The sequence below is a fragment of the Microtus pennsylvanicus genome, chromosome 13 (assembly GCF_037038515.1).
Source record: "Microtus pennsylvanicus isolate mMicPen1 chromosome 13, mMicPen1.hap1, whole genome shotgun sequence".
Classification (NCBI taxonomy): Eukaryota; Metazoa; Chordata; class Mammalia; order Rodentia; family Cricetidae; genus Microtus; species Microtus pennsylvanicus.
The window spans coordinates 82,183,491-82,211,061 of NC_134591.1; the positions used below are offsets into that span (position 1 = coordinate 82,183,491).

General features: G+C 52.1%; 1 protein-coding gene across 9 annotated transcripts in view; it reads right to left on the reverse strand.

The window, feature by feature from the left end:
- Positions 1 to 27,571, reverse strand: part of Prdm16 (PR/SET domain 16) — a 307,893-nt gene that overhangs the window by 184,497 nt on the left and 95,825 nt on the right. For all 9 annotated transcript variants that reach the window (XM_075944793.1, XM_075944791.1, XM_075944790.1 and 6 more), the window contains exon 2: positions 21,278 to 21,627. In XM_075944793.1, coding sequence (XP_075800908.1) covers positions 21,278 to 21,627 — 350 coding nt within the window. The remainder of the gene's footprint in view (positions 1 to 21,277; positions 21,628 to 27,571) is intronic.

Genomic DNA, 27,571 nt, shown 5'->3' on the forward strand with positions numbered 1-27,571 from the left:
GGTGACAGGGCAGGACAGTGAGAAGAGGAGCTTTGGGGTAGGCGACAATGAGGATTCTTGGGGGTGCCCCTCCTCCATCACACTAGGCGGGGGTGTCAGGATCACCCGAAAAGGCAGCCAAGAGTGACCCAAGCCCTGATCCCCGGTGGGACGACTTAACTAGCCCCGGGCTGCATGAAAGAGGAAAGAAGGCGGGAGAACAAAGCTGGGCCAATTTGCTCTTTGGGGCATTGTGCAAACTGGCCCCTTTCCCAGCGTATCACTCTCCCATTGAACGAGGTCAAGCGCCGCCACAGTTCTTCCGCAGCCCTGATGGGTTTTCAGGAGCTGGTGAATGGCGTGCAAATTAGCCCAGTCCTCGGGAGCCTCGTTACTGTCAGTCCCGAACTGAAGCTCCAAAGGCAACGTGAGGATTAATCAATCCAGAAAGCTCACCCATTATCAAAGCAAGGTAGGAAGCCATTTATTGTCTCCTCTTTCATGTTGCCTCCATCTTGCCTGCCATGGCCGGCCCAGAGGCGTCAGCAGCAGAAGACCTGCCCGGCCCACGTACTCACTCAAGGTCACAGAAGCCATGGAGTCTGTGGGGGTCTCTGTTCTCTGAGAACCAGCGCGAGATTGGCCCTGGCAGGGGCGGGGAGCAGATAGCGCCCCATAGTTTGCAAGACTAAGGATGAGACCAGGGCCTCTGTGACGGTTCCAGCACCAAGGAAGACACCTACCTCCAGTTCTACCAATAAGGCTCCTTTCAGCCAACCTGGCTGTTCCCAGGGACCCAGCTAGTGTCTGTGCCACACCAGATTGAGCCCACGGCTTTTTAAGGCCTCACCCCACTCTACGGGATGCTCACTGATGCTTTCTTCATCTTACGGCTGAGGTGGAAGGCAGATCTACTTAGACTGACGGTTTGACCCAGACACACACGAGTGAATGACAGAAGAGAAGGCAGGTGGCAACCCTGAACCCACACGAGCAAGGGACCAGAGAGCAAGCAGACATGGTGTCCAGCGAATGAATATGACATCCACACCCAATGAGGAACTGGGGAATACCACATTAAAAATTTTGTGATAATATCTCAAATAAACAGATAAATAAACGTCCAATGGTTATATAAATATAAGTCGAATGAATTCATAGCTAATGAAAGAATTGGCAAACTTATCTACTAAATAAAGATGAGCAGGTGGATCAATATTTAAAGAATGACAATGATTTGTGTTATTAACGAATGTACACAGAGTGGGTTAATAAACAAATATCTATGTAAGTGTATAGATAAACTCATAGTTAAATATTGAACAAATAAACAACTAACAAATGAATATGTAAAGACAAGTGAATAATGAATACATGAATAAATAAATATCTAATGAATAACTATAATTAAATAGATATACGATTTATAAGAACATATCTAATGAATGAATAGATAAATTAGTTGGCAATAGACAAATAAGAAAATAAATACTAAAAGCAACTAAGTACTAACATCCTATGAATGAGAAGAGAATGAATGAGAAGGTGCCCATCTAGACATCAGGGTTGAGTTCATTCCAGTCTTCTGACCCCATGGCACATAATCACTGTGAACTTTCCAAAATCCTAGCTCCCCCCATGCGGTTCTGCACCCCCCATGCAGGTCTGCACTTCAAGGCATGCTTTAGACATATGTTATCAGCAGTCTTGCTGACACTCCAGCCTAGGAGCCAGTCAGAGCTAAAGAGAGCACAGCTCCCTCTCTAGGGTGCCCACCTACTTCCAGCTAGCTTGTCTACCAAAGCTGCGGTCTCAGGCTGGGAGACTGACTGGGTTCCAAGCCAGCTGTGGTCCCTTCATGAATCTGCAAGTGACTCATACCTTCCTGGGCCTCAGTTTCCCCACTGCCACATAGAAAGAATTCCTCAGACACGGATCAAGTGAGAGAGGCCTAGGGACAAGGTCTACAAGCCTTTGAGAACTCCAGGGAAGCCAGCACCTATTCCTGCATCCATTTTCCCCTCATGCTCACAACGGTAAAGCTGTAGTTCCCAAGTAGGAAGTCACAGGTACTATAAGTCACCTTAGCAAAGGTTCTAGAACATTCCACAGAGAGATCGGCTTTGAGTTTCCTTTGCACTTCTGCAGGAGGGGGGCCCAGGGCAGCCTACCAGCCCTCCCCATGCCTACCAGCCTCCAGCCTACCCCATGCCTGCCAGCCTCCAGCCTGCCCCATGCCTGCCAGCCTCCAGCATGCCCCATGCCTGCCAGCTTCCAACCTGCCCCATGCCTACCAGCCTCCAGCCCGCCCCATGCCCAGCTCTGGCTTCCTGATCCCTCTGTCCTTGCCTGCTTCTTCTTTCAGGGCACACATGAGTGAACACGACTTTCACTAATTTCCCCATGAAAGGGGATGTGGGGGCTGACCCAGGTCTGCCTGAGGTCACTCTGAACAGGTGTGAGAGTCAGGAAGGGTCATGAAAGAACCATGGTCCTGATGGGGAGGAGGGTGAACATTCTCAGGACTCCAGTCATGTTTAAGCCTGCTTGATAAATCCCGATCTTATGATTTATTCTGCCTCCTTATCACCCTTTCCTTTCCCATTCAGGCATGAGTGTCTACCAGATGAATGATTAATTTTTTTTTCTTGTCCTTAGAACCAACACTTTCCCATATTTTTGACTCTGCATTCAAAGGCCTCTCCCCGCTCTCTGCAACGTTAGCTTCCATGCAGGGAAATACAGAGTGCTCCCTGTGAGGCCTCCCGAGTTCCTGTCGGGTTGCTCACTAACTCACTCTTGTTAGTGGAAACACCCTGACTAGTAACAAACCCAGTCCCATGCCCAGGAAGCAGTTGAGACGAGTCACCACAAGCCAAGGGAACAGCAACCTCCTAACACTATTTCTGTGGAAGGGGCAGGCTCCACCACAGCTCTCAGAAACCGTCTCCCTGTTTATGGGGCCTTTGGGGGTTAGCAAGCTCCTTGAGGGAGGGGAGATGGAGGCCAGCTCCCACCACTGACCTAGCGGCCTTGTACAGGGTGATCCGCTAATGTAGTTCATGGGTGAGGCATGCAGGTGACAGGCTCAGAGCGAGGAATATCCAGGTGCACGTCAGTAGGAAAAGAAATGGGCAAGGAAGATTCGTCTCTCTCTGAGGCCCCAGGGAGGCACCCTAGTAGACTGTGGATCCTGGCCTGTGGGGCTGACAGCAGACCTATGGCACCTGTGGGCAGGTGCTGAGTCAGCCGGTCCGTCCATTCTGCCATGACCACTTCATAGGCGGGCAGACTGAGGCACAAGGTAATAGCAACATCTTCAGGCTACCAAGCCAACAGGTGATGGTGCTGAGACTCACACCCAGGCCTCTTCTACCCAGTGTGGTTTGGCCACTTTATAAAGAAGGAGCCTAGGTCTTCTGGTTTCTTGGATTTCCTGAGGCCTCGGCAGAAGACAGGAACCCTGCAGGTAGCCCCAGCCTCGGTCACCACCTGCTGCTTGAGCTTTGTCACTAAGAATCTTGTTTTTGAAGTGATAGACAGAAATCGATAGCCCTGGGCAAAGTCTCTACTCACAATGTATCTAGAAAATTCTGCTCATAGGAAGCGAGCTATAAAGAACAGACTTCATTCCTGGGAAGAAGCTCCTGTTGTTGGTCCTTAGACGGCGCATGAGCATTGCCCATGCCCCCGACAATATGGAAGAGGGCACATCAGCAGGTGCCCCTGCCCCCACCCCGACAATATGGAAGAGCACACACCAGCATTGCCCCTGCCCCCCACCAATTGCCCCCACCATTACCCCCGACAATACAGCTAATGTCATGTTCTGAGAGTGCCCATTCAATCGCAAGCAACAAGACTTTTTGTTGACAGGTATCGGATGGGGCAAGAAGAAGAGAACGGGGCCAGAGAACTGGGCAAAGGGATGATGGCTGCTACCACTGTGTGAGCGGTGTTCTTTGAGAGCAGGCCCATCTTCAGTGTTCACCAGAAGCTGCTTAACTAAAGTCCTTTCTTTACCCTTTACGAACTGTTCACGTGGGTGCACAGGGCTCAGGAAGCAATCCTTCTGGCCTCCTGCCACCATCCCTGGTGTTAAACCACTGTGACAGGAAAGCTGGCCCTCCAAAAGCAATCTCAGACCTGTACACTGCCACTATAGAGAGATACATATGGGTGGTGGGGCAGACAAGGTGTCTTAACACTTCAAACTCCAGCTTTGTGGATAGGAACCTCTTTTGAAAGAGACCAAATGGCCTCAGGCAAAGCTTAGGTTCATAGTCCTCCTGGAAGCCGCAGGCCAGGGAGCTGGGTAGCTGGGCTCTATGGCTATGCCCTGAGGCCTCCTCCACCAGGCTACCACCTCCACTTCTCCCTGTACTCTTGAATACCAGCTACCATGAGACTCACAGGTAGCGTGATGGCCTCCAAATCCTGCTACGGGCAGCGCATGAGCCTCGACAAGGGTCCCACAATCACTGCCTGTGGCCCCAGTTCCTGGTTACCCCACCCTTCATACCAGGATGTCTCTCCCATCTTCCTGCTTCCAGACTCTATCCAGGTCAGCTGTGTTAGTATTCACCTTTACAGACATCTAGAATGGTGGCCAGCTAAAAGGTGGTGTGGGTGACTGTCCTAGTCTCTCTTCCCTGAAATGCAGGGGTCCTCGCCCACATCCTGGATTCAGGATCAGACATCAGTCCCAAAGTGTTTGGCCCAGCTCACTATAGAATATTGGCTCCCGTATGTATGTATGTTTGTGTGTGTGTGTGTGTGTGTGTGTGTGTAAGAAAGAAAGAGAGAGAGGAGAGAGAGAGAGAGAGAGAGAGAGAGAGAGAGAGAGAGAGAGAGAGAGAGAGAGAATGTGAGACTTGGGAAGGAGCAGAATATGTCTGGAATTCACTCACTATGACACAATTTCTCGGGTCTGTTCTTCTCATCTCTCTCCTGCCTGTTAGCAAAGCTGTCCGCACAGACTCACAGAGCTCAGGAAGGTAGTCTTGTCTCCTTCCATCATTTATCACTGGGACTGGAAAGGACAGACTTGGGGTGGAATGAGAATCCTCAGAACCGTTTCTCCGTTAAGGGTCAGAAAAAACCGGATTTACTATGTTTAAAAACTGCTCAGTTTCCATCTCAGCTGCAGCCAGGCCACCCGGACGATTGCAGGGACTTTGTGGGGGCGCCTGCCTCTGTCGCGGAGATGGGCTCTGGACTGTCTGTACCTTCTATGTCAAAGATGATCCCAGAGGCCAGGAGCTGTTTGCACACCTGAGTGCTCTCATTCCCAGGGGTAGGATCTGAGTTTCTTGTTTGCTGAGGTCTTTGCTGGATAGGGCCTGCTAAGCTTTCCAGGACTGCCTGTCAATCAGCTTTGCAGGGGTGAGCACAGACCAGTGTGGATCACTGATCCATGTTAGGGTGCTATCGCATGAGCTAGGGCTAAGGAAATGGGACAACCCCTGTGTGGTGAGTGGGGATGGGGAAAAGACGCACACTGCGAGCCCCAAATCCATCTGTAGTCACTCTGTGGCTTAAGCTACCTGGAAGAAAGTGTTCAGGAGCGACACGGCTGGGTCCTACCAGAGCGTGGACAAAAATGACGGAAGTTCCACAGAAATGTTCAGAGGTTAGGGTGATATGGGGGGGTAGGAAAGGTTAGAGTGGGGGGTGGGTATGCCCAGGAGATCCCACAAGCTTCCAACGCACCTGCTGAACACTGTGGTGGGGGATGGAAACCGAGTCCCTCCCCAGCGATGGAACTCAACTCCAGTAGCAAATGGGCTTGTGTAACAGGCAATTACAGACGGCCAGGCCTCACCAGGAAAGCAGGCCTGCCCGTTGCACCTCAGGAGGGTTGGGCCCCAAACCTCACGCACAGGCCTTTCATCTCGGCCAGGCCTCCCCAGCCATCAGATTCCGAGTCCTTCTTAATCCTCACTTTCTTTAAAAAATGGATTAGGCAAATCTCATCTGGAAAATTAATTAATGTATGAATTCAACAAATATTTACTGAGCATAGCATTTTATTAAGCACTTTTCTTTTTATAATCTCTCAGCCCCTCCCTCTCTTCCTGCATTTTTTTTTTTTTTGCCATTCAAGTTTTTGGAAGGTCTACTTCTGTATTTTGTAGATTTTTATTGCTGATTCCAATAACACTTTTGTCCAATGCAACTTTAAAGATGTTTCTTTACGATATAGCCAGTTATGTGGCATTTCAAACTTTGGCTTGGTGTAACTTGGTGTGACCTCAAGGCTGGGGGCAGGTCTCTTTGAATGGTGAACCCCACAGAACTTGGGGACCAAGGGGAACTCAGAAGAGCTTTTGGAGCCCGTGGGTTCCCACTGCCAGCCCTGGAATTATTTTCCATTTTTCCCTCCTTGCCTGTCACTGGCAGTAGGTAAGTATGTCCTCGGGGCGCCCCGCCCCCAGCCAAACAAAAGTGAGCTTGCCTGTCGCTTCCCCAAGAAAGGGAGTCCGGGGCTTTTCAAGGCAGTGAATGGGGCCCCTCATTTAGGCAGCTTTATACCAGGGCCTTCATTTCCCTTCCCTTCTTTACCTCATTCAGGGGGCTTCTGACTTCAACTAATTCGATCATAATCCCACCGGGCCTTCTCAGCCCCCCGTTCCGGAGCACATTGTCCAGGCCTAGCAGCCCCCCCACACAGGGGTCCCCCATTCCAATTAGCCAACTGCTGGGCCCCAGTCCCTTTCCACTCCTTTCCTGTCTGCCCGCCCATTTTTTTTAACCATTTCCTTTTTGAATTAGACACCCAGAGCCTTCAAGGGCAAGCGTCATACACCGTGGGTCAGGCCCCGAGTGGTCTTCAGACATGGACGCACAGACGGACATAGTGTGCATTTGTCAAGCTGTTCAAAAGCATCAGCCCTAAAGATGAAGCACAATCAACAGTCATGTCCCTGCCGCTCCCCCAGACTCATCCCAGGCCCAGTGAGCCCTGCTAGCCGATTCTACCTAGCCCGCAGGAACTGGGACATTCCTGTGCTTGTCCTTGGATGGGGTATGTTCTTCTCACTTCTGCTAGCACAGAAACCAGGGATTCCTATCTTTATTCTGAAAATCCAGACCCCAATGGCTCACAAACCAATCTTCCTGCCTAAATGAGAAGTTTTCCGAACTTGGCAGGGACCAGGTCCCCCAGTGTGTCTACAAGTGACGCTCTGTTGCTGATCTGACAAAGGGAGGACTTGGATAAAAATCCTACCCCTGGGGGCTGCTGAGATGGCTTGGTGGTTAAGAGCACTTGCTGCTCTTGCAGAGGATCCAGGTTCCAGTTCCCAGAATCTACATGATAGTTCATAACTACCTGTAACTCCAGGGGATCTGACTTCTTCTCACCTCCATGGGCACTAGACATGCCAAACGCTTACACATATATAATAACTAAATCTAAAAACCAAAACAATGCTAACACTAAAGTCGTATGTTACTGTCAAGACCAGGCACGGCCTTGATGCCCATTTGCTGCCAGTAATGAATTAATCTGCTCCTGGACTACTGCATACACCTGTATCCCAGGTACATGCACTCTGTGTGTCCCAGGGGTCTTGGGAATCACCGTGGCTGCAGAGCACTCTGGCTGAGGTGTGACTTTGCATCATCTCTGGTCATTTCCTCCACCTGACAGTTGCTCAGCCCAGACATTTGATCCCTTGGGGATCTGTCACAGGCTGAACTGTGCATTCATCCCCAGCCCCCACTAAATCTGCACACCAAAGCCCAGAACTCCAGCACCTGGGAACAGTCTCTGCCAATGAGATGAGTTGACTGAGTCTGCGAGCATCCTGCTAAGAAGTCCTGGAACCAGAGAGGTGGCTCAGCGGTTAGCACACTGCCCTTTCAGCAGACCCAGGTGTGACTCTCATACCCACATGGCAGCGTACAAATATCTATAACTTCAGTTCCGGGTCCTCCAAAATCCTCTTCTGGCCTCTGTGGGCCTTACATGCATGTGATACACAGACACACAGCAGGCAAAATAAACATGACCATAAAATACTTTTTAAAAAGAAAGGGACATTTGGACACTGACGCTCGGGTGGATCCTGTAAGGACAAAGCTGGAGATTCCAGGTGACAGAGCTACAACCCATAGAATGCCAACAACCCCAGAGAGCTTCCAGAAGTCTGGAGGGACCTGGAATAGACCACTCCATCCATACCAGAACGCAACCTAATATTTGCTACAACAGCCTAGGGACCCCAAAACAGGCATCTGCCTTAGCTACATGCATTAGGATCAAGCATTTTCCACTGTGCAGTTAACTGACTTTGCCCACAAGAAACAACAACCCTGAAAAATCCACAAAGACCGGGACGCAAGATATACCAAGCCTGTCTCAGGTATCAGAGAAACTGTTGGCAGGCTCACACCGAAGGCCATGCCCTCACACCACCCACCACAGCACAGACTCTTCAAGGATCTGCCTTCCGTCCAGAGACAGGCTTTTGGAGAGTAGATCTCCAACCATCTCAGGAGGAGGCCGTAGGGAGCTGAGTCCACTTGCTGGGGACACCTCTGTGACCCCGGCAGATACTGCACCATGGAGGGAGGAGCTCAAACAGGAGCAAAGCTTCGGGAGGAGCTACAATGAAAAGTCACTGACTTCGGATTCCATCAGGGAAACTTCTTAAGATGCCATTCTTACATCTCCCAAGCACGGGGAACCAAAACCAGGTGTGCTGGGACGTGCCTTTAATCCCAGCACTCGGGAGGCAGAGGCAGGCAGAGTTCAAGGCCAATCAGGTCTGCAGAGTGACTTCTAGGACAGCCAGAGCTATGTTGGGAAACCCTTTCTCAATAAACAAATAATAAATAAATCCAAACAAACAACACATCATGTTTCAAGCTAGGACACAATCTCTAGATAATTTAGTTCAATGTTCTAATTGGACAAGTGGAGAAACTGAGACCCAGAGACTTCAGTAACATGCCCAGCGTCTCAGTAGCCTGTTCTGAGCCAGTGGTCTCTCTGAGATATAGTATAGGATACATCACAGAGTGGGCAGGTGTCAGGACCAGCGGCATGGCATCTTTCACCCACAGTCCCCATCATTGAGTACTAGAGTGTCCCTGCAGCTTAGTTCAGGAAACCCCTCTGACTATGGATTTGGTCACTTCTCTGAAAGCACAGACGTTCACACACAAGGGGTTCACAAGACACCCACTCTATGAGATGCTAATGCCTGAGGGGGCTGGTGAACTAAGTTGTAGCACACAGGCCTACTGGAACCTTATAGAACTGTAAACTTAACTTCCTGGGCGCCCAAGCAGTCTCTCTTGGCTACTTGCTCCTGAAGTGGGCAGGGAGGCCAGACTGGCTGGCACACCCAAGATGGACCCAGGGGCAGGGGAACTCCAGGCACCTATGGCCTGAGTTCCCTTAATTACATGCACCCCCAGTCTGACTTACTCAATTGTATTTCAGTGCTGAAGGAGGCTAGGGGAGCTCTTGGCCACATCTCCTGGGCACCCAGACCCAGAGGCCCCACCCTCTTCGGCACACATCTGACTGTGGGTCTAACCTCACGTCCAGAGGCCATGGGCGGCCAATGGCTCCAGAGGCGCCTGTTGAAAGCGAGGAACCAGCCAAGCATCCTAATCCCGTCTCCCCCACTCTCCCCAGCACTCTCTCGGGCCTCTGCTGAGCGCAGAGGCTCGAGCGGAGGCTGATAAATTAGTCTGGAGGGAAACAAGGCTGCTTCTACTTGTAAAAGGTCATTTCGACTTTGTTCTGGGTGAGGGTTTATCTCAGCTGCCGCGGCGTCAGACAATGCCTGGGGCCTAAATGGCAGAAATCTTAGCTCTGCTCGTGAAATTACTGTGCTGATAAGACAGAATGGACTTTGGAGAGATCTAAATGGGAAAGGAGTGGATGTAGGTATTTTTGAACAAGATTGAACAGGGATGACACAAAAGGATGTACAATTAAACTGGGCATTAGCCCAGAAGGAGAAACAGCCTGAAAGGCAGACAAAGGTGGCTCCTGTGGCCCTGCTCAGGGTTGGTAATCCCTGCCCCTGCCCTGCATGGACTGGCTGAGGGGTGCAGCTGGGGACAGGAGGAGGAGGAGGAGGAGGACACACCAGTGTGTCTGCACTGCAGCCGCCACTGCCACTGAAGACTGGGGTCTTCACCAAGTGCTGATGGCACAGTCAGTCACTGCTAGAGTACAGGGCAAAGCCACGGTGTGTAGGTGGTCTTGATTCAGTGTTATAGGTGATAGGGAGCCAGGATGGGTTGCCCCCCCTCCTCAAGCTGACCCATTACTATGACCTGACTACACACGTACATGTGACCTAGATTCTTGTTGGTTTAAGAAAGTCTCTTATTCACCCTCGGCTGCCTGCAAACTTACTATGTCGCTAAGAATGACCTTGAACTTCCGAAAGCCCTGTTTCTACCTCCCACGTGCTACAACTATAGGCCCGCACCACCACACCTGGTCTACACGACCCTAGGGGTGGACCCGAGAACTTCATAGGTGCTAGTGAGCCATATCTCCGTCCCTGACACGGGCTTTAGGCAAACGTGAACGGGAAGCCCATGCCATGTTGGACAAACCTTGCACTATATCACTATACAGTAAGATGTTGATTATTGCCATTTCCCAAGCTTCAGTGGGGAACCTGGGTCATTTCTAACCCCCTCCCCCTGCCCCAAGACACAACTCTGGAATGAACTTTCCTAGACATGGCTGCTGACTGCATTTAGGATAAACTCAATCCTCGGGGGCTGAGAGAACCCACTCAGGGCGTCCCACACAGGCCCAAGCAATTTCTGCCTGCCTGCTGCTGAGCAAGGGAAGACATCACAGGTGCTTGGTGGCCTGTGAGTGGCAGCGTCACTCTCGTCTCTGGCAGAAGCCAAGGTGGCTGGAACATACTAAGAGCACAAGCCTGTGCCAGGGGACACGGCCAGAGAGAAGATAAGATGAGCGAGGCTGTCCTCTGCCTGTGGAGGGAGCCCCTGGGCTCGTGTCTCAACCCAGGCCCAGAGAGACCTTTTATGGCCTGGAACGCCTGGGCTCTTGTCTGACCCTGTACAGGGGGCGGGAGGGCTTGCTGGGGACAGAAGTCAGCAATGGTGGCTGGGGTTCCCCAGGGAGATACCCGAGGGAGGGCTGCCCTACGGGCTCATCCTGGTCCTTACAAAAACCACGGTTGGGAAATCAGTACAAACGACTGATATAGTACAGTTTCTGCAGCCTTGGTGGTCTGGTTGCTTTCTGCCTCGCAGAGCCAGCCCAGAGCAGCCTAGGCTATCCCTGTGAGAATGTGCAGAGGTGCAGATGGAGACCCGTGTTGTGTCTGTGCTACTCACTGCTTGGCACAGCCAACAGGCTCCAAGCCCTCTGTGTTGTCATTCTGGCAGCACACCGAGGCACCAAGGTTACCAGACTGCCATTGACTGAGGATACACCATGGGCCAGGGCGGCTAGAGGGCCATACAGGAGGGACGTGGGTGGCACGGCAGAGAGGACACCAGCAGAGACATTCAAGGCAGGTACCAAGTACCCACTCCTGTTGCTACTGATGTGCAGATTCCTGGGTCCAGACACAGACATCCTATCCCTGAGGACAGACATGCATTCTGAAAGTGCCCTGGATGGGGAGGGTGTGGGGCACTTTTCTCAAGAAACTCCAAGACCAAGGTGCACTGTGGGATGGGGCAGTACAGACACTGTGTTATGGGCTGTTGGGGCCAGAGCCCCACATGGTCTAGCCTGAATACACCCCTGTCCTCTGAAGTCTGCCCGCTTCACCCTGGGCATCCTGGAGACGGCTGGAGAAAGTCTCACTCATCTTCAGGCTGGCCGACGGCTCTTCCTGGCATCTGGAGAATTCTGTCACAGACACTATGAGCACTAAGTGGTCCTTGCCTGGCCCAGCTGCTGTCTCCAGAGCAGAGTCTGAGGACTTATTTTTACAAGACAGGAAATCACAGCTTTGGGGAGAAAGTGACACCCAAGGAACCCGGGACTCAGACTGGACTCTGCTCCGGCCCTGCTGGAGCCCAGTCTGGGCCTCACCCAGGCGGAGGCAAACCTCCCTGTGGGGCCTAATATCACTTCCCCACATGGTCACTGAGCCAGGCTTTCCTCTCTCCACTCTGTCAGCAGGTCAGCTTCCTGCCCTGGGAGCTAGGAAAGAAGGGCTGGGGAGGGAAGTGGCTAAGCCACTCCTGCCTGGCTTGTTGAGCCCAGCTTCCTCGGGCCCTCTGCCTTGGTTGCCTCTCAGCCAAATGATCACAACAATGTATTAATCACAGCATTGCTGGAGCAGAGCGCCCTGAGCAGAATGGGTCTTATGTGGATCTGGGCAGGTGCCCAGTCAGTCCCTGGTTAGGACCAGGCCTCTCCTTCTGCCCAGCTGGCCCAGGTCATCAAGCTCACGGGGCAGAGGCAGCCCAGGTGACTTTGTGAGCATTGCGTAGTGCACAGCCCTTGTTTCCCCTAAAGAAATAAGGAAGGCTGGCATTAGCAGAGCAAGAGAGAGGAGCCAAGGAGTTCTGTTCCACAGACAACCTTAAGGGAGCCACAGGCAGGCCTGCCAACCCCGCAGTAAGCCCACCTTCTCCTCTTACCCAACCTCCCCCTCTGCTGGGACCGCCCACTCCACCTCAACCCAATACGTTCGTTCACATGTTGGCTCAGGCGGGCGAGCAGCATTCCAAGTCCGGATGGGCGCTGGCTGTCACTGGGGTAGAGTGTGTGAGCCGGATGGCAAAATACCATTTAAGAAGTTGGCACTGGAGGATGTCTCTCGAATATGAAAAGAAAACATTTATTTCCTTTTTTTCGCCTGTGAATCAGAACGCTCTATTTAAAGAAAGTGCCCTCTGCCGGGTTGCTGCTGAGTTATTACCCCTTAAGGAAGAGAAGGAGAGCCACCGGGGAGGTATTCTTAGTCATTCTCTCTTCTTTTTCTAAAATTCCTTATAAACCCGGCTTTCGGAGCTGGGCCTAAGATAGTACAGGATTCCATGGCATTCCTGGGCTGAAATGTGGGGCCGCTGTCTGTGCGCTTGGGAGAGGCAGGAAAGGTTGGCCACTGGGTCCCACAGGGGTCCTTGAGAAGTGGCCATATGTGGCTTTCCCCCTAGATCTTGAGGGGGTCTTGAGCTCAGCTCTTTCCGAGCAAGAGGGCTTTCCATGGTGGGCTGAGGCTGAAGGGCCCCTAAGGCATCATTGCAGGATCAGGGTGCTGGCTTCATGGTATCTACCCAGGGGCCTTTGCCCAGCGGTGCCCTCAGTGGCTTCCGACATCTCATTTGCCCCCATAGCGCACTCCTAAAAGTCACTGGGAAGAAAAGCCCACAGCAGGTCTTAGCCTCCACAAATCTCTCCAGCAACTGGACAAAGAGAGGTTGCCCTGCCTGGAGGGTGCATGAAGTGCCCAGGTAGAGGGCCAAGCATTGCACAATTCTGGGGCCCCAGAGAAAAACCATAACCAGAAGATGAGTTTGGCTTTTGGATGAGATGGGGACCGCCACTAAAAAGTCCTGCAGCAGTGGGTCTCAACCCATGGGTCTCGATCCCTTTAGGGGTCGCGTGGCCCTTTCACAGGGGTCACATATCCTAATCATCAGGTATTTGTGATTCCTAACAGGAGCAAAATTACTGTGATGAAGTAGCAACGGAAATGATTTTATAGTTGGGGGTCACCATGACATGAGGAACTGTATGAAAGGGTCTCAGCATTAGGAAGGCTGAGAACCACTGCCCTACCTAGAGGGTGTGGCCATCCCAAGGACAGCAGGCCCTTGCTAGCCTCCCTGCCCAGGATCCACTGCCCAGCATTCCCATCATATAATACCTTCAGTGGCACTGCCCGCTCCCTGGTGGGACTATAGAACAAGACATTAACGAGAGGGACCAAGAGCTGAAGGAAAGATAAAGGTGCTCATCAAACAGGGGTGCAAGAGTGAGCAGCCAAGTCCCTGTGTTGGGAGGTAGAATTCCAGAACCCCGGCTATATGGGGTAAGCTCATTCTCTACGTGAAAGCATTTAAGTGTGCAGGTGTGCCCATCTATGTCTGAGAGTTCCTAGGAGTGTGAGCCCGCGTGAGTATACGTGGAAGGCCTTGTGTGTCGTGCACTGGTCTTCCTGTGTGGTACCGAGTTAACACACAGGACCCGGGTAGCTCCCGAGACTGGCCTGCTGAGCCACTGAATGCCCCTTACTGCCCACACCACAGAGCCCCTCGTGACCTCTATAACATGCCCTGCCACAGCAGGCCTCATGCTGGGCCTTCTGGTAGCATAGTGAACATGTGGAGGGACTCTCCCTCTTCCTAGGCCAGTTGTTCTGGACGCGAATTGTGGATTATAATTTCTGGGGGCTGTCAAAAGTTCCATTGCCGGACGATCATGAGGTCTTAAACCCAAATGCTTCTGACAAACAGATAACCAGCCCCTCCCAGAGTGAGCCTGAGTTCCTGCATTGCTGGCAGCGATCAGGTGATGCCAACCAGCAGTCAAATGAGAGCCATGATCCTATACATTAGCTCCGAGGTCAAGATCTCTGAGAGGGACTCCAAAGAAACACCCCCTGACCCACAGAGCCTGACACTAACTTGTGACCTCCAAATCTTTCTTTGCAAACTCAGTTGGAACTGTTATGCCTCTTTCCCAAACTGGGTAGACTCACTTCTTGGGTGACTCGCATAGACGTTGGGTCTGAGCCCAGCTTGCCTCTCCTGCCATCTCAGCCCCTGTAGCAAGTCCTCTCGGCCATGAGAAAACAGAGAGTTTGAAGTCCTCATAGCTACGGACAGTTCCAGGTATCAGTTTAGGAAGCCCCAGCCCACCGACAAGTTGACCCTGGACACAGCTCTGCTTTGGAGCAGGTAGCTCCAAAGAGAACGGCAAAACTGCAGGGGTGTGTGTATCTGTCCATCCCCCCATAGAATCAGGAGAAGTTGGGGATTCATGAGGGGAACACACGAGACTCTGAGCAGGGAGGGCATCAGACCCTCCCAGGCCTGCTTAGGAAGAGTGTGGTGTCTTGTATGAGGTCAGCGAGGCCGTAAGCTGCTTGCTTCCCAAGCTGACCATCTCCACTGGGCATTTATTGTCTGGCCTGTCTGGCGTAAATGCGGCTACACACATGAGTCACTAGGGATCTTGTCCAAAGGTCCATGGTGACTCAGTGAATCTCTTTGTCCAGAAGGCCTGGGGGGGGCAGTGCTGCACTCAGTCTACCCTGAGACAGTCAGGGGCTTCACTCACGGGGCTCTAAACCCAGCTCCATTTCTCCTGCGCCCATTATGGGATCAGAAAGGGCAGGCAGCGCAGAGGAGGATTCCCTCGTCAGAGGGAGCTCGCTGCTTCCAGGACACAGGCTGACAGCAAGACACACCTCATCCTGGGACTCATGAAGACTCTTCCAAGTCTGGCTCCTTTGCCAGCACAAAAATGCACCCTTAAAAGATATAGTCTTCCAAGATCTCCTGAGTAAATTGGGAGCATGGGGACCTTGGGAGAGGGTTGAAGGGGAGGGGAGAGGCAGGGAGGGGAGCTGAGAAAAATGTAGAGCTCAATAAAAATCAATTAAAAATATTAAATACTTTAAAAAAAGATAAAGTCTTCAGCCCCACACCCCAATCCACAACTTCTTTGCCTAAGTACTTCATGATGAAAGTTCATCTAATCAGATCAGACCAGCCAAGCACGCAGCTGCTGGTAGAGGGGTGTTAGCTGGCAGAACACACATGCCTGGTGGGAGGGGTGTTTCCCAGAGTTTCTTCTATCCCCAAGATCAGCAGCAATCCAGGACCTGCGGGGATCTCTATAGGATGTGAGCTCAGAATTCTGTCTGAGCCCACAGTGAGATCTGCTTCCTATGGTACCCCAACTCACAATACCCTGACCTTGCTCTCCCAAAGCAGCCAAGGCCAAGCAGGGTAGAGATACAGGTGATCTCTACCTTGGGTGGTCAGAGCCCAATGCTGGGACTTTAGTCTAAAGCCAAGCAGGAAGCAGCAGCCCTCCCCCTGACAACACAGCCAGGCTAGGAGGGAAACACCTCTGTCTGCGTTTCTAGAGACAAGTGCAATGGAGGAAAAAGTCTTTGTATAAGAGTCTTTGAAAGTTGAAGGAGAGAGGACAAACATTGCTGCCTCTGAGAACCCTGAAGCTAAGTCTGAGACCCAAGCTGGGGTTCTGGGGTACGATTTTAGTCTGACCCCACTACAGGCTGGACTGCTCCTTGAGAACTGGCAAACCTGCCCCTTTATCTCTCCTGCCCTGGGACTGATTTTAGCCTGAGTGTTCGGTCCCCTGATTGCACGCTCTCAATGTTTGGAGATGACGGTTCTTGGTACAGCCATCTAATGTTAAGTTGTGGTGGCTTTAACAGTCTCTTAGAAGATCTTCCTGCTGGAAAGGTTTGGGGGCAGGGAGCTAAACAGACACCATCCAGACTCCCCCCCCAACATTGCCCTATACCACCCCCCCCAAATTTATACTTCTCATTCCCTACTCTCGGGAGAAGAAAGGCTCCGAGTCCCTGCAATGCGCAGAAATGGCTAACACACACACACCTAAGCACACATTACATTCCTTCCAGCCGAGCTATTCAAAGCTGGTGTTTGGAGTGACAGGCTCACATTAAATGTGCAGAAGTTTCTCAGAATCTGACAGCAGGGCTAGGGTGGCTTTCATCCCCATTGTCCTCTAAGCCCCAGCATCGCCGGTCATTGGGGTAACTCACGGGTTCCTAAGTGATCAGTAAATCTTGACTCTCTCCAAAGGTGTCTGAGGGTCTCAGAAACCCTGAAGGAACCGGCAGAGGACCCCAAGACTGCGGCACAGAGGGAGGAATGGGGCAGGTGGAGGCCTCCAGGCTATATCCCCTACCTCCCCAGAGTGCCCTGTTATCTTGGCCTGTTTGTTGATTGAACAAATAAATGCATGTATTAATATTCAGACCCTCGCTCCAAGGACTGAGGCAGTCTACTTGAGCAAATGCTCGAGAGGCTTGAAACCCCATCAGTCCACATTAACCCCTCTTAAGCACTGGGAGACACATTCACTCAGCAGATGACGCTTGTGTGTCAATCACAGGCTCAGCACCATCTCAGAGAGTGACTTTCTGGAGACATCCTCGAGGAGAACCTGGTCTAACTCTGGAGAGGAGTGGCCGATGCCAGTGAAGCCCTCTCTGGTGCCTCCCCAGGTAGCCTGCCTTACCCAAGCAAGCCCAGCACACAGCTGCAGACCCTGCCTGGGGCAGGTGGCCTCTGAGCAGCCCATCCACAGCCCATCCCTCTGGGCTGTCACAGCAGCCATCTCTTAATTAGTGAAATAAATAGCACGATGATAAATGTCATAATTTACTCAACACATGATCAAAATCATTGCTTTTGCAGACCTCGGGGCAATAAAATGCAATCACAGGGTGATTTATTCCCACCGGCAGGGTGAGTGCAAGGCTTCGTGTCAGTAAGCAGGGCATGGGGGGGGTGGTCAGACGGAGGAGCCTGGGAATTGGGACCGAGCCCACAGGGATGTCCAGGCATTGAATCCTCACCCACACCCATGTACAGAACCACCAGCCAGGCCCAGGACATCTGACATGTTTCCTTCCAAAACGACCAGGGAAGGAGGCTTTAGAGTCATTGAAAGGTCTCCAGTACACATGAGAGGAAAGGAGAGAGAAGCTTCCAGGGCCAGTTCTGGACGAGGGATGGGTTTTGACCAATGTTCCCACGTGAACACTGAAACTCCCCCTAACTCTGCTCTGTCAAAGGAGGGTCCACCTGAGGTAGGAGTGCATTGCCACCAGGGACAGGAAGTCAAAGGCCATCCCAGGGTTGTGTAGTCTGATCCACGGGTTGTGTAGTTGTCCTTGTCTGACCCATGTGGGGGGAAAAGAGGAACTTTTTCCTCCCTCGTCACCCCGAGACCCCACGTCAGTCAGGCCTCGATAACCATCCTTTCATCTTATCAACTGAAGCAAGGACCTGGCTCTCAGAAAGGAGTAAAGTACGCTTGCAGCGTATCCCAAGTGGTGATACAATACCAGTAAGTCTGCCCTTCATTTCAAGCTGGCCACCAGAAGACCACAGGGTCATTCTCTGCTGGTAGGCCTCTCCAGAGGACCCACGCTCTGGAGTGCAGACTGGCCCCAGACCGATGCGCTCCACTCCTCCTGGGCCCCTTCTCGGGGAAGCCAAACAGAACGGACCCTCCTTAGCTTCCATCTGTCATCTTTGCTAAGAATGTCACCGCTTGCTCTCCTGCAGCAAGTGAGTGCCACGTTAAAGATCACAAAATTCAATTACTCTGATTCACAGAGCTTCATTATGAGGGTGAGGGTGGATTACTACGTATGCGATCCGGGGGCCGTCCTGCGATTGCACCCGTGCATGCCTCACACCGCCCTGAGCCTGACTGGAGCTCCCCAGCCTCCAGCATGCTTGCCCGTGAACGCTTCCTGGTGGTCTCTGCCTCTCCCTGCACTGGCAGGGGGCTGGAGGGCTGGTGGCTAGGGCGCCTGGTGAAAGCAGCGGAGGTGGGTGGCTGAAGGCCCCTTTGCCTGGACTCAGGAGCGACGGCATGCAGGCTGAGTAAGACAGGAAAAGCTAGGAGGGTCACAAGAACTCCCTGACTTTGCTGAGCTGAGCTACCTCTGTACTTCGAGGAAGACAAAAGAACGGTGAACGTGTCATGACATAGTTCACACGTGGAAAGAGCAGAGCAAAACTATGAGGAAAAGGGGTCTCAGTGCTTTCTCCAGGGCCAGAGGTCCAGCTGTGACTTAATCCTTGACTCCAGGAACTGAGAGCGTCCACCTTCCTCCCCAGGAGCCTCCTCTTCCCTCCCTGGACAACACTGGCTTCCACTCCAGTCCCGCCAGCAGCTCCCAGGATCCAATCCCAAGGACAGAACTAACTGCTCGGCCAGCTGCTGTGGAAGGACACAGAGTTCAGCAAAGCGTCACAGAAACAGGTGGTGGCTGCCCAAACTCCCGAAGGAAACGAGGTCAGATAAGCAAGTGCTAGGTGGGTCTCGAACACTGTTTCAGGGGCAGCTATCTCTGAGCACTTTCATGAAAGTCAGCTGTCAGGTCACCACCATGGGACAAAGCTCTTCGCAGAAATGGGGGAACAGCTCACTTTCAAGTGCCTCTGCGGAGAGCAAACAACGCCGCGAAAGTCAGCAAGCCCCGAGGAGTGATAGCGACAGCCTGTACCAGGCCTGGCACCCAGGGAGCCACTGTGATACGGGGCATTTCTTTAAAAAACAAAATCAAACAGAAACCTGTATCAGCCGCAGAGCAGACAAGAACAAAGTCACTTCAAGGTCATCCAAAGAACTACCTATTACCAAGGTTTGTTTACCCTCCAAGCGTTTAAAAGCTGGCCCACTGATTAAATAGTGAAGATCTTTTAAGTACGTTAAACAAACACCCTTCAACGTCTCCAGCATGCCAGCAGGGAAGGGTGGAGAGGCCCTCCACAAAGCCAACTGAGCCCAAAGCACTCAACTGCCATGTTGTTTAAAAACACTCTCCTCGGGCCGCAAAGCACAGCGTGTGCCCACTGGAAGGGTGGGATTCCATCCTCTCCGCTCCTGCCTCACCTGGTTCCCTGGCCCAGCCAGTCAAGCCCCAGGATGATCTCAACCTTGGTCCCCACCCCTAGCATCTGCCACCTCTCATGGTTGAAGACATTGGCAAGTTAGCTACTGAGCTATAGTTCCTGCCAGGCTGGACTATTGTGAAGCCCAACTCACCCATCTCCTCATTGGTCAACACAGCTTCTCACCCGGATCTTCCGAGCTCTCTGAAGAACAAGGCAGGGTGGCTCAAGTTCAGATGAGAGCCCCAGCACCCTAGACAATGAACTAAACAAGACCCCGTGAGACGAGGGACCTCATTCTACTTGAGACACCCATGGGTCCAGGCACTCAGCCTGTTTTGAGAGCACAGGAATGGCCTCTGAATGTGACGTAGCCACCGCCAACAGCTATCTCCCCAAAAAGGCCTTACACGTGGCAGGACCAAGGGAAATCTTTCCAGACTTTCCCAGGGTCTGGAAGAGGAATCTATGCATAAGAGGACATCTCATCAGAGTTTCTAGGCAGCTGTGGGGTCTTGGTGTGCAAAGTTTGGAGACTCTAATAGCCAGGGAGAGAAGGCCAGGCCTTAAGTCTTTCCTCACTCTCTACAAGACAACCAACATCCAGATCTGCTTGAAAACTTTCTCAAGGTTGTCAAGGGGTTGGGAGAGACGGAAAGACAGACCAGAGGTAGACCCTTGTCCCACCTGACTCCCACACCCAGCCTCACGGTTAGGGAACCACTGCAGGCTAGCAGGCTCTCTTTCTCCCCTGGACCATTTGCCCTTCCTGGCACTGACCTCGATGCAGGCACTTGTGGAGGTTGTGAAACACCAAAAGGAATCTGGATTTGCATTCCTGCTTTCCACCCAGGCAGGCTTCCTGCCAAAACTACCACTGGAAACCAGCCCTGTGGGCCGCGGGAAGGCCGAGGCCTACAGGAAAACGTGCTTTTGTGGCATTCTCTCTTCCCACGAGGCCACCTTGACAAGCCCCCTCCAAGCAGGGTTCAGTGTATCCCATGGCCTGAGTGGACACCTCTGGATGCTTCTGGTTCAGAGCAACCCCTGGCACACCTAGATCTTAGCACTTTCTGGTCTAGCACACGATTCTTCCCAATACACCTGCACAGGTTAGCACACATGAGCTACGGCCCCGCAAAGGTCTGTGGAGATGTGAGAAGGAAGTTAAAGAGGCACGGCTTCTGCTCCCCAATCTGAGAGTGGACGCCCCCTTAAGGTCAGTCAGGAGCCTTGTGTCAACATGTCAGAGTCTGTAGGGACTGCGCGGCCACCAGGCCTGTTTTATAAGCTGCCTCAATCTGATGGAGACAGAACAAAGCTTCTGAGCATTAAGTTGCCTCTTCTGGAACACTCGACTCTCCCGCAATGAGGGTGGGTCAGCACCTCCATCCAGTAAGAGGCACAAGATGTTTTAAAACATGAGCTCATAAAAGACACATTTCCGGGAAGAGGGTGCCTCAGCCGTCGGGGCTGATGGGCGTCCGAGGGGACGGCAATGTTTTCTGAGACACGTCAGGCAAGCCGCTGGATAAAATAACCCTGGGAAATGTGACATTCGAATGCTCTCTCTCTCCAACAGACCGAGCCTCCTGCCTGGGGCAGTGGCTGCACCAGCTTTATAAATAGATTGAACACAAGATAAATGACCACGATCAATCATGCTCAGACGGAGCACACTCACCTCCCATCCGAAGTCGGCCTCCTTCAGTGCGGCCCGGGGCGCCACCACGTAGGGGCCAAGCCTCTCCCCGATTTCCATCTTCCGCTTGGCCCAGATCCCCAGACCGGCTCCTGGGATGGAGGACTCTCGCAACTCGAAGTCTGGTGGGATTGGAATGTCTTCAGGAATGTAGACAGGAGCCTCATAGGGCGAGCCCTCCTTGGGAGTGAAGTCCTCGCTGGTGGGGAAGGGGGATGGCGGCCCCATAGGGATGGGCGACAAGATGCTGTCCTCAGTCTCCTCCTCGGCACTCTGGCCGGCCAGCAGGTCCGGGTCAGGTTCATACATATTATTTACAACGTCACCGTCACCTAAAGAGATAATGTAGCATCAGCCTCTGTAGCAGGGGACTCCCCAGGGATGTGGTTCTCATGGAACCGGAGGCCCGGCAGAATTCCAGCTGCTACCCCTTGCCTGGCAGATGCCATCTCTGCACCACCCCAAACCTGGCAGCAGGCATGCAGTGCCAGTGGCTCCCAGGGAGGAGGGCCCCCAGGCTCCTCTGGGGACCAACATCTCTCTCTCTCTCTTTCTCTCTCTCTCTCTCTCTCTCTCTCTCTCTCTCTCTCTCTCTCTCTCTCTCTCATGGGTTCACTGTTTCCAGATGTGTTGGGGGCGGGCAACTTCATCTCTGCAACACCTGAGGATGTGATGCCCGGCTCTGCTGTGGAGAGACAGGAATGGAGGAGACAAGGCCGTCATGAGATGGTGATATGTGGGCTCATTCCAGTGCTTGTCCGTGGCCTCAGAGACTAGGGAACTGAGATGTTTTGAAGAACATTTAGAATCTGAGCTCATGCGAGAGTTGCTAAGACCTGCCACTGCAGTGTAAAACTACCCTGGCCATCACACTGGGGTAGCCAAGTCCTGGACGGGGTTTCTGCAAGTTCCTGGTGACCCCGAGGCAGACTTGGAATAGTTGAGCCCATGGGTACGGTACCTGAGCTGCAGGTCACAGGACCGAGCAAAAGGAAGAGGGCCTCCAGCTTATCTGGAGGGGATGGGTTTTTCTCTAGGGTCCATCATAAGCAGAGGTTGATATCAAGACAGAGCCACGCGGACTATAAAAAGGGCACACCAAGGCTGTGATGTCATCGGACAGAGAAGGTTTGAGAGGGCAAGGAGGAGATCAGGCAGAAAGGGAAGCAATCCCATTTCTGGTGTGTACCCCCACAGCACCTCAAATGGCTTCAGACCAGCAAGGACTCAAGCAGCCAGAAGACCAGACCAGCTCGAGCCTGCAGCAGCAAATGATGAGACTGTGCTCTCTCTACATCAAGGTCTATCCACCAGGAGCATGAAGCTCACCTTGCTGCAATGCAGACAGACCTCAGAAGCATACACACTGCCTAGAATGCCTGGGGGGACATCCTATAGCTATTTTCAAACCCCCAACCTATTACTATTAACTAGCTACCTTGCTGTGCCCATAATACCTACATTCATTTCTCCTATCTAACTGTCCAGCTTCTTCTCTTTCCCCACCCCTCACCCATAGAGGCACCATGCCGATTACCCTGACTTGACTATTCCCCGATGCCTACAATGTGTACACACTGTAAATATCACACGGTAGTCTTTAAACCCTGACTCTTTTCCCAATGTAAAAATCACACTCTTCCTATAAAGGCTCACTCATGTTCCAGTGTGCACACGGGTGGAAACCCCACAGTGTCTTATCAGTACAAATGATCAAGATTTGTCCGTGAAGACTTTAAAAAATAGATTATGCAAAATGAAAGACAAATACCATGCTTCTGCCCAGCATCCAGAAGAGGCAGATCTGTAGAGGGGTTGGGGGAGTAACTGTTAAGGGGTGCCGATTCTCCGATGGGTAGTGGGAATGTTCCACATCTAGAGGCAGAGGCTCGTGGCACAACACCGGGAAGTGTGCTAAGTGCCACGGGGTCACATGCTCTGAATGGCTACTTTTTCCGTCCTGTGGATTTGACCTCAGTCAGTGAGGAAAAGCCAGAGGTGTGGAGGAGGGAGGTGGGCAGGGCCTTCACTCACTGTACTGACCCCTGATCCAGACCTCCCAGGCCAGGTCCATCCTGCCACTGGTCTGCTGCCTGTGGAAGTCACCCAGGAGCCATGTCCCATGCCCCTCCCTGCTCCTTGACGTTGGCTGGTGAAACAGAAGCCTCCAGGGAGACAAGAACTTTCAAGTACAAGAAAAAACGACTTCAGATTCCCCACATTGGCTGCAAACAAACCGGCTGGGGAAGTAACAAAATGTTTTCTTTCAAAAGAAACCAAAGTCTCGGGAAAAAAATCATGCCGATAACACTTATTTAATTTAGCAGCATTCACAGAAGTAATGACTATGTTTTAAGTGGCCAACGGTTCCTTTTTAATTGGCTGGTGGGATCCTTTCAGGGACTCAGCAACATGAAGGCAGCAAAGCTCCCTCCACCCCAAGGCCCGGCGTTGTTTAGGTTTGAAAGAACACCCCCGTAAACCTTCCCAGTGCCTGTGCGGCAGAAAGGTAAATTAGAAGGGGGGGGGATAATTAACAAGCCACCTTATTATTCAGACCTGGTAACTGCACCAAGCTCACAAACAAAATCTCACTGGAAGCCCATGTTCCCCATGAAGCGCTTAACTCCTTCGGGGCGCTGACGCCACCGCCTCCCCCAGTGGCTGGGGACAGAACAGACAGTGCTTCAGGAGCTCTGGGGGGTCTGAGTGGGGCAATGTCCCCATCTAGTGTGTGGCCACCTCAGGGCTATTCCTTTAATTTTTTTTTTTTTAGCTTGAATTCTACTTCCTCAGACCCTCACCTACTCACAGGAACCAGCACTTCAAGAAAGGCCCACTCCACTGGAGGCCCAAGAGCAGCCAGAGAGAAGGCAGCGTTTCCTGCTGATTAGAGGTGGGCCTGTGACCCAGCCCAGCCTCCTGCGCCCAGGTGGTCACTGAAGTTAAGAGACATTTTGCATTCTGCTGTGCCCTGTTCTGGAGAGAGAGCTCTTCATTCACAGGTGGGCACTGAGGGCCCAGGAGACCTAATGAGTGTGTGGAGAATGTATTTTTAGAGAGAATGCAGGAAGGGCTCCCAAGTCCCTGAAGAAACCGTCATCTGCTTGGAGTCCTGGGGGAGCGAGGCATGAACCACTCAGCTTTTGGTAGGGGTGAAGAGTCTTATGTTCAACTTGGAGATCAGCCTTCCTTTCTCATGAGCGCCAGGCAAGATGCCCTCTGAGATAAAAGCCTCTCTGCCCAAGGTGGGCAGGCATGTTCTGGGAGTGGGTACCTGTCACCCAGCCTCAGTCTAGGCCACAGGAATGGCAAGTGCATTTTCCAGGCCATGTTCTCTTCCAGGTAGAAGGGCAGTGCCAAGGTCATGGGTACTTTGTGGCTCTGTCTGGGAGATAAGATGCCACTGTTTGGTAGGAGGCCTACATTCTCTGTCTGGATCTTGCAATGGCTTTATACTGGAGATTCTTGGCTGGGCTGTCATTCATAAAATTTGGAACGCATACCAAAATGATAAAAGTGAAAAGGGGAGGGTACATGGAGCAGCAGGAAGAGGGGATCAGCATGAACCTGGATGGCCCTCGAGCCAAATGGCCCCGAAGCAATAGCCAAGTCTGTTTAGTATGCTAGAAGCACCTGCTCAATGCCCCAAGGTCTAGCTGAGCCTCTTCCTGGTGAACTCAACACCAAGTCCCTCTGACCATCACAGCAGCCAATGTTCAATGACTATCATGACCCTGGAGCATGGGACAGAGCTCAGCATCTCTGCAGAGTCAGGGGAGCATGGGCTGAGAACCCACCAGGACCACATCTTTCATCCTGCTCCGTATTCCACCCAACCTGGCTTTTAGGGTTGGATCTCTTCTGACACACTTTCATCCAGGACACAAGCTACCCAGCATCTCTTCAGAGGCCCTACTGAAGAGCAAACATGGATGGGATACTAAGGTCTAGAAAGACAGAAGAGAGAGAGGGAGAGAGAGGGGTGGAGGGAGGGAGGGAGGGAGAGAGAAGGGGAGAGAGAGAGAGAGAGAGAGAGAGAGAGAGAGAGAGAGAGAGAGAGAGAGAGAGAGAGAGAGGACAGTTTACTAAACATCAGCATCAACAGGCAGCAGAGGGGGGTTACCATGGTACCATGGTATCCCTCAGGCTGGGACTCTGCATCAGCCACAACACTAACATCTCTAAAGGATGATCACTGGCTGTCCTGCCACCAAACAGGTAGATTTAAACCTTAATTGGTGGCCAGAGGGAGCCTGAGGAATTTTCCCACAGGTGATGGGTATCTGGTTATAGTTCCTGTTTTATTGTGAGGCCAGACTTTAAGGAGAGGGTGCCTACCTTGAAGGCCTGGAGCAGGCATAGTGAGGGTGATACTGGCAGGGATGACAAGGGAAGTGTTTTCTTCTCATCAATCAGGCAATCGGGCTGCGTGTGTGGTGTGTGTGTGTGTGTGTGTGTGTGTACACAAATGTGTGAGTATGTAGAGCTCTATGTGAGTATGTGTGTACATGAACAGAGATAACGGGAACTCTGAAAACAGACCCTTGGGGCCAGCGCAAATCCACCCACACAAGTCCACTGCCCTCTGCCTGTAGGGTTCTGGAGAAAAAGGGAAAAACAGCGGGATGCCAGAAGTCTCTAACCACATGCCCAGCAAGCACTAGACAGAGGCCCAAAAAAGTCTCTGGGATATCCTGATGGGGCCTGGACAGCAGTGATCTTCACTGCTGGAGGTAGGACTCCTCCCCCACAGCAACTACAGGCCTTGTTGGCACCTCTCTCACGAGTCTCAGAACAGTCTTCCCAATTCATTTTCCTCTCAGGACATCTCCAACTGCCTATAGGAATATTCTGACTTCGTTCTGTACCCCAAAGCACCACATAGCCTACTCCAGCTCACAGGGCACATGCCTATGTCAGCTGTTCCCAGAAAGGAAGACACCAGGCTGACACCCGCAAATCTACCCTCAAGAGCAAAGAAGTCAAGCCAAGTGTCTGCTCAGCTCAGCAATGACAACACTCTTGGAATGGAGTCTCTTGGAAGTGAAGGAGGCAGAGAAGGGATCAGGACAGCAGGGCAGGGCCTTCTGAAGAAGACATAACCTAACATCTGGGGAATCCAGGACAGGTTTGAGGGGGGGCTATGGACAGCGGTGTCAACTGAAGTAGTAAGTGACTGAACCTCTCTGACCCCGGACATGATTCTCTTGATCCTTGTCCTCATCTGATTGGATGCTGATTCTTAATGGTCACTATGGTCCTTCCTAAAAGGAAGAGAAAGCACCAGAAGACAGACGAGGGCATGCATGCACCAGCAGCTCCGGAAGGAGACGTGGGGTGGGATGCACAGGCCTGTCCTGTCCGTGGATGTGGGAAGGGAATCCTCTCCTGCTGATGACATCCAGGCTGGCTACAGCCCCACAGAGCCATCATAACCTCCTCTGGGGTCCAGGGTGCTCACTCAGGGAAGAGTTCCTGATATCTCTCACAGAATGTAGGCCCTTAGTAGTTATTGTACCATATTCCACCCACTGCTGCTGGAGCAGGGAAAGAACCACCCCATGCTCGTTCTCAGAGGACCTGAGCAGCTCATCTGACACTTAAAAGTCTCACAGTAGAAGGTCCCTGGTCAAGATGCATTGTGCCCCTGGGAACTTAAGAGAGCAGCAGTCACCCACCAAGACCCGAGCAAGGGGGTGGGAAAGCACCAAGTGTTTCAGAAGCACAGGGTCAAGTTCCCCTGCTCTGGCCGCACAGGGCTCCAAAAGCCTCCAGTTTCAAACCACGACCTGCTCCTTTTCACCAAAGCAGCTCTCTATTGGGTTCTGAAGAGCCAGGGCCTACCATGTCTCCAAGTTTCCTCACTCGTCCCCCAAACCATACAGGTAGAGAGCAGATTTGCACACACCCCCAAACAACGTGAACAGAAAGATTTACACACCTCCCCCAAACAATGTGAACGGAAAGATTTACACACCTCCCCCAAACAATGTGAACAGAAAGATTTACACACCTCCCCCAAACAATGTGAACAGAGATTTTACACCCCCAAACAGTGTGTACAGTGAGCAGATTTGCACACCCACCCCCAAACAATGTGGGGGCAGAGGGCAGATTTGCACACCCACCCCCAAACAATGTGGGGGCAGATGGCAGATTTGCACACTCACACCCAAGCAATGTGGGGGCAGAGGGCAGATTTGCACACTCACCCCCAAACAATGTGGACAGAGAGATTTTACACCCCAAAACAGTATGGACAGTGAGCAGATT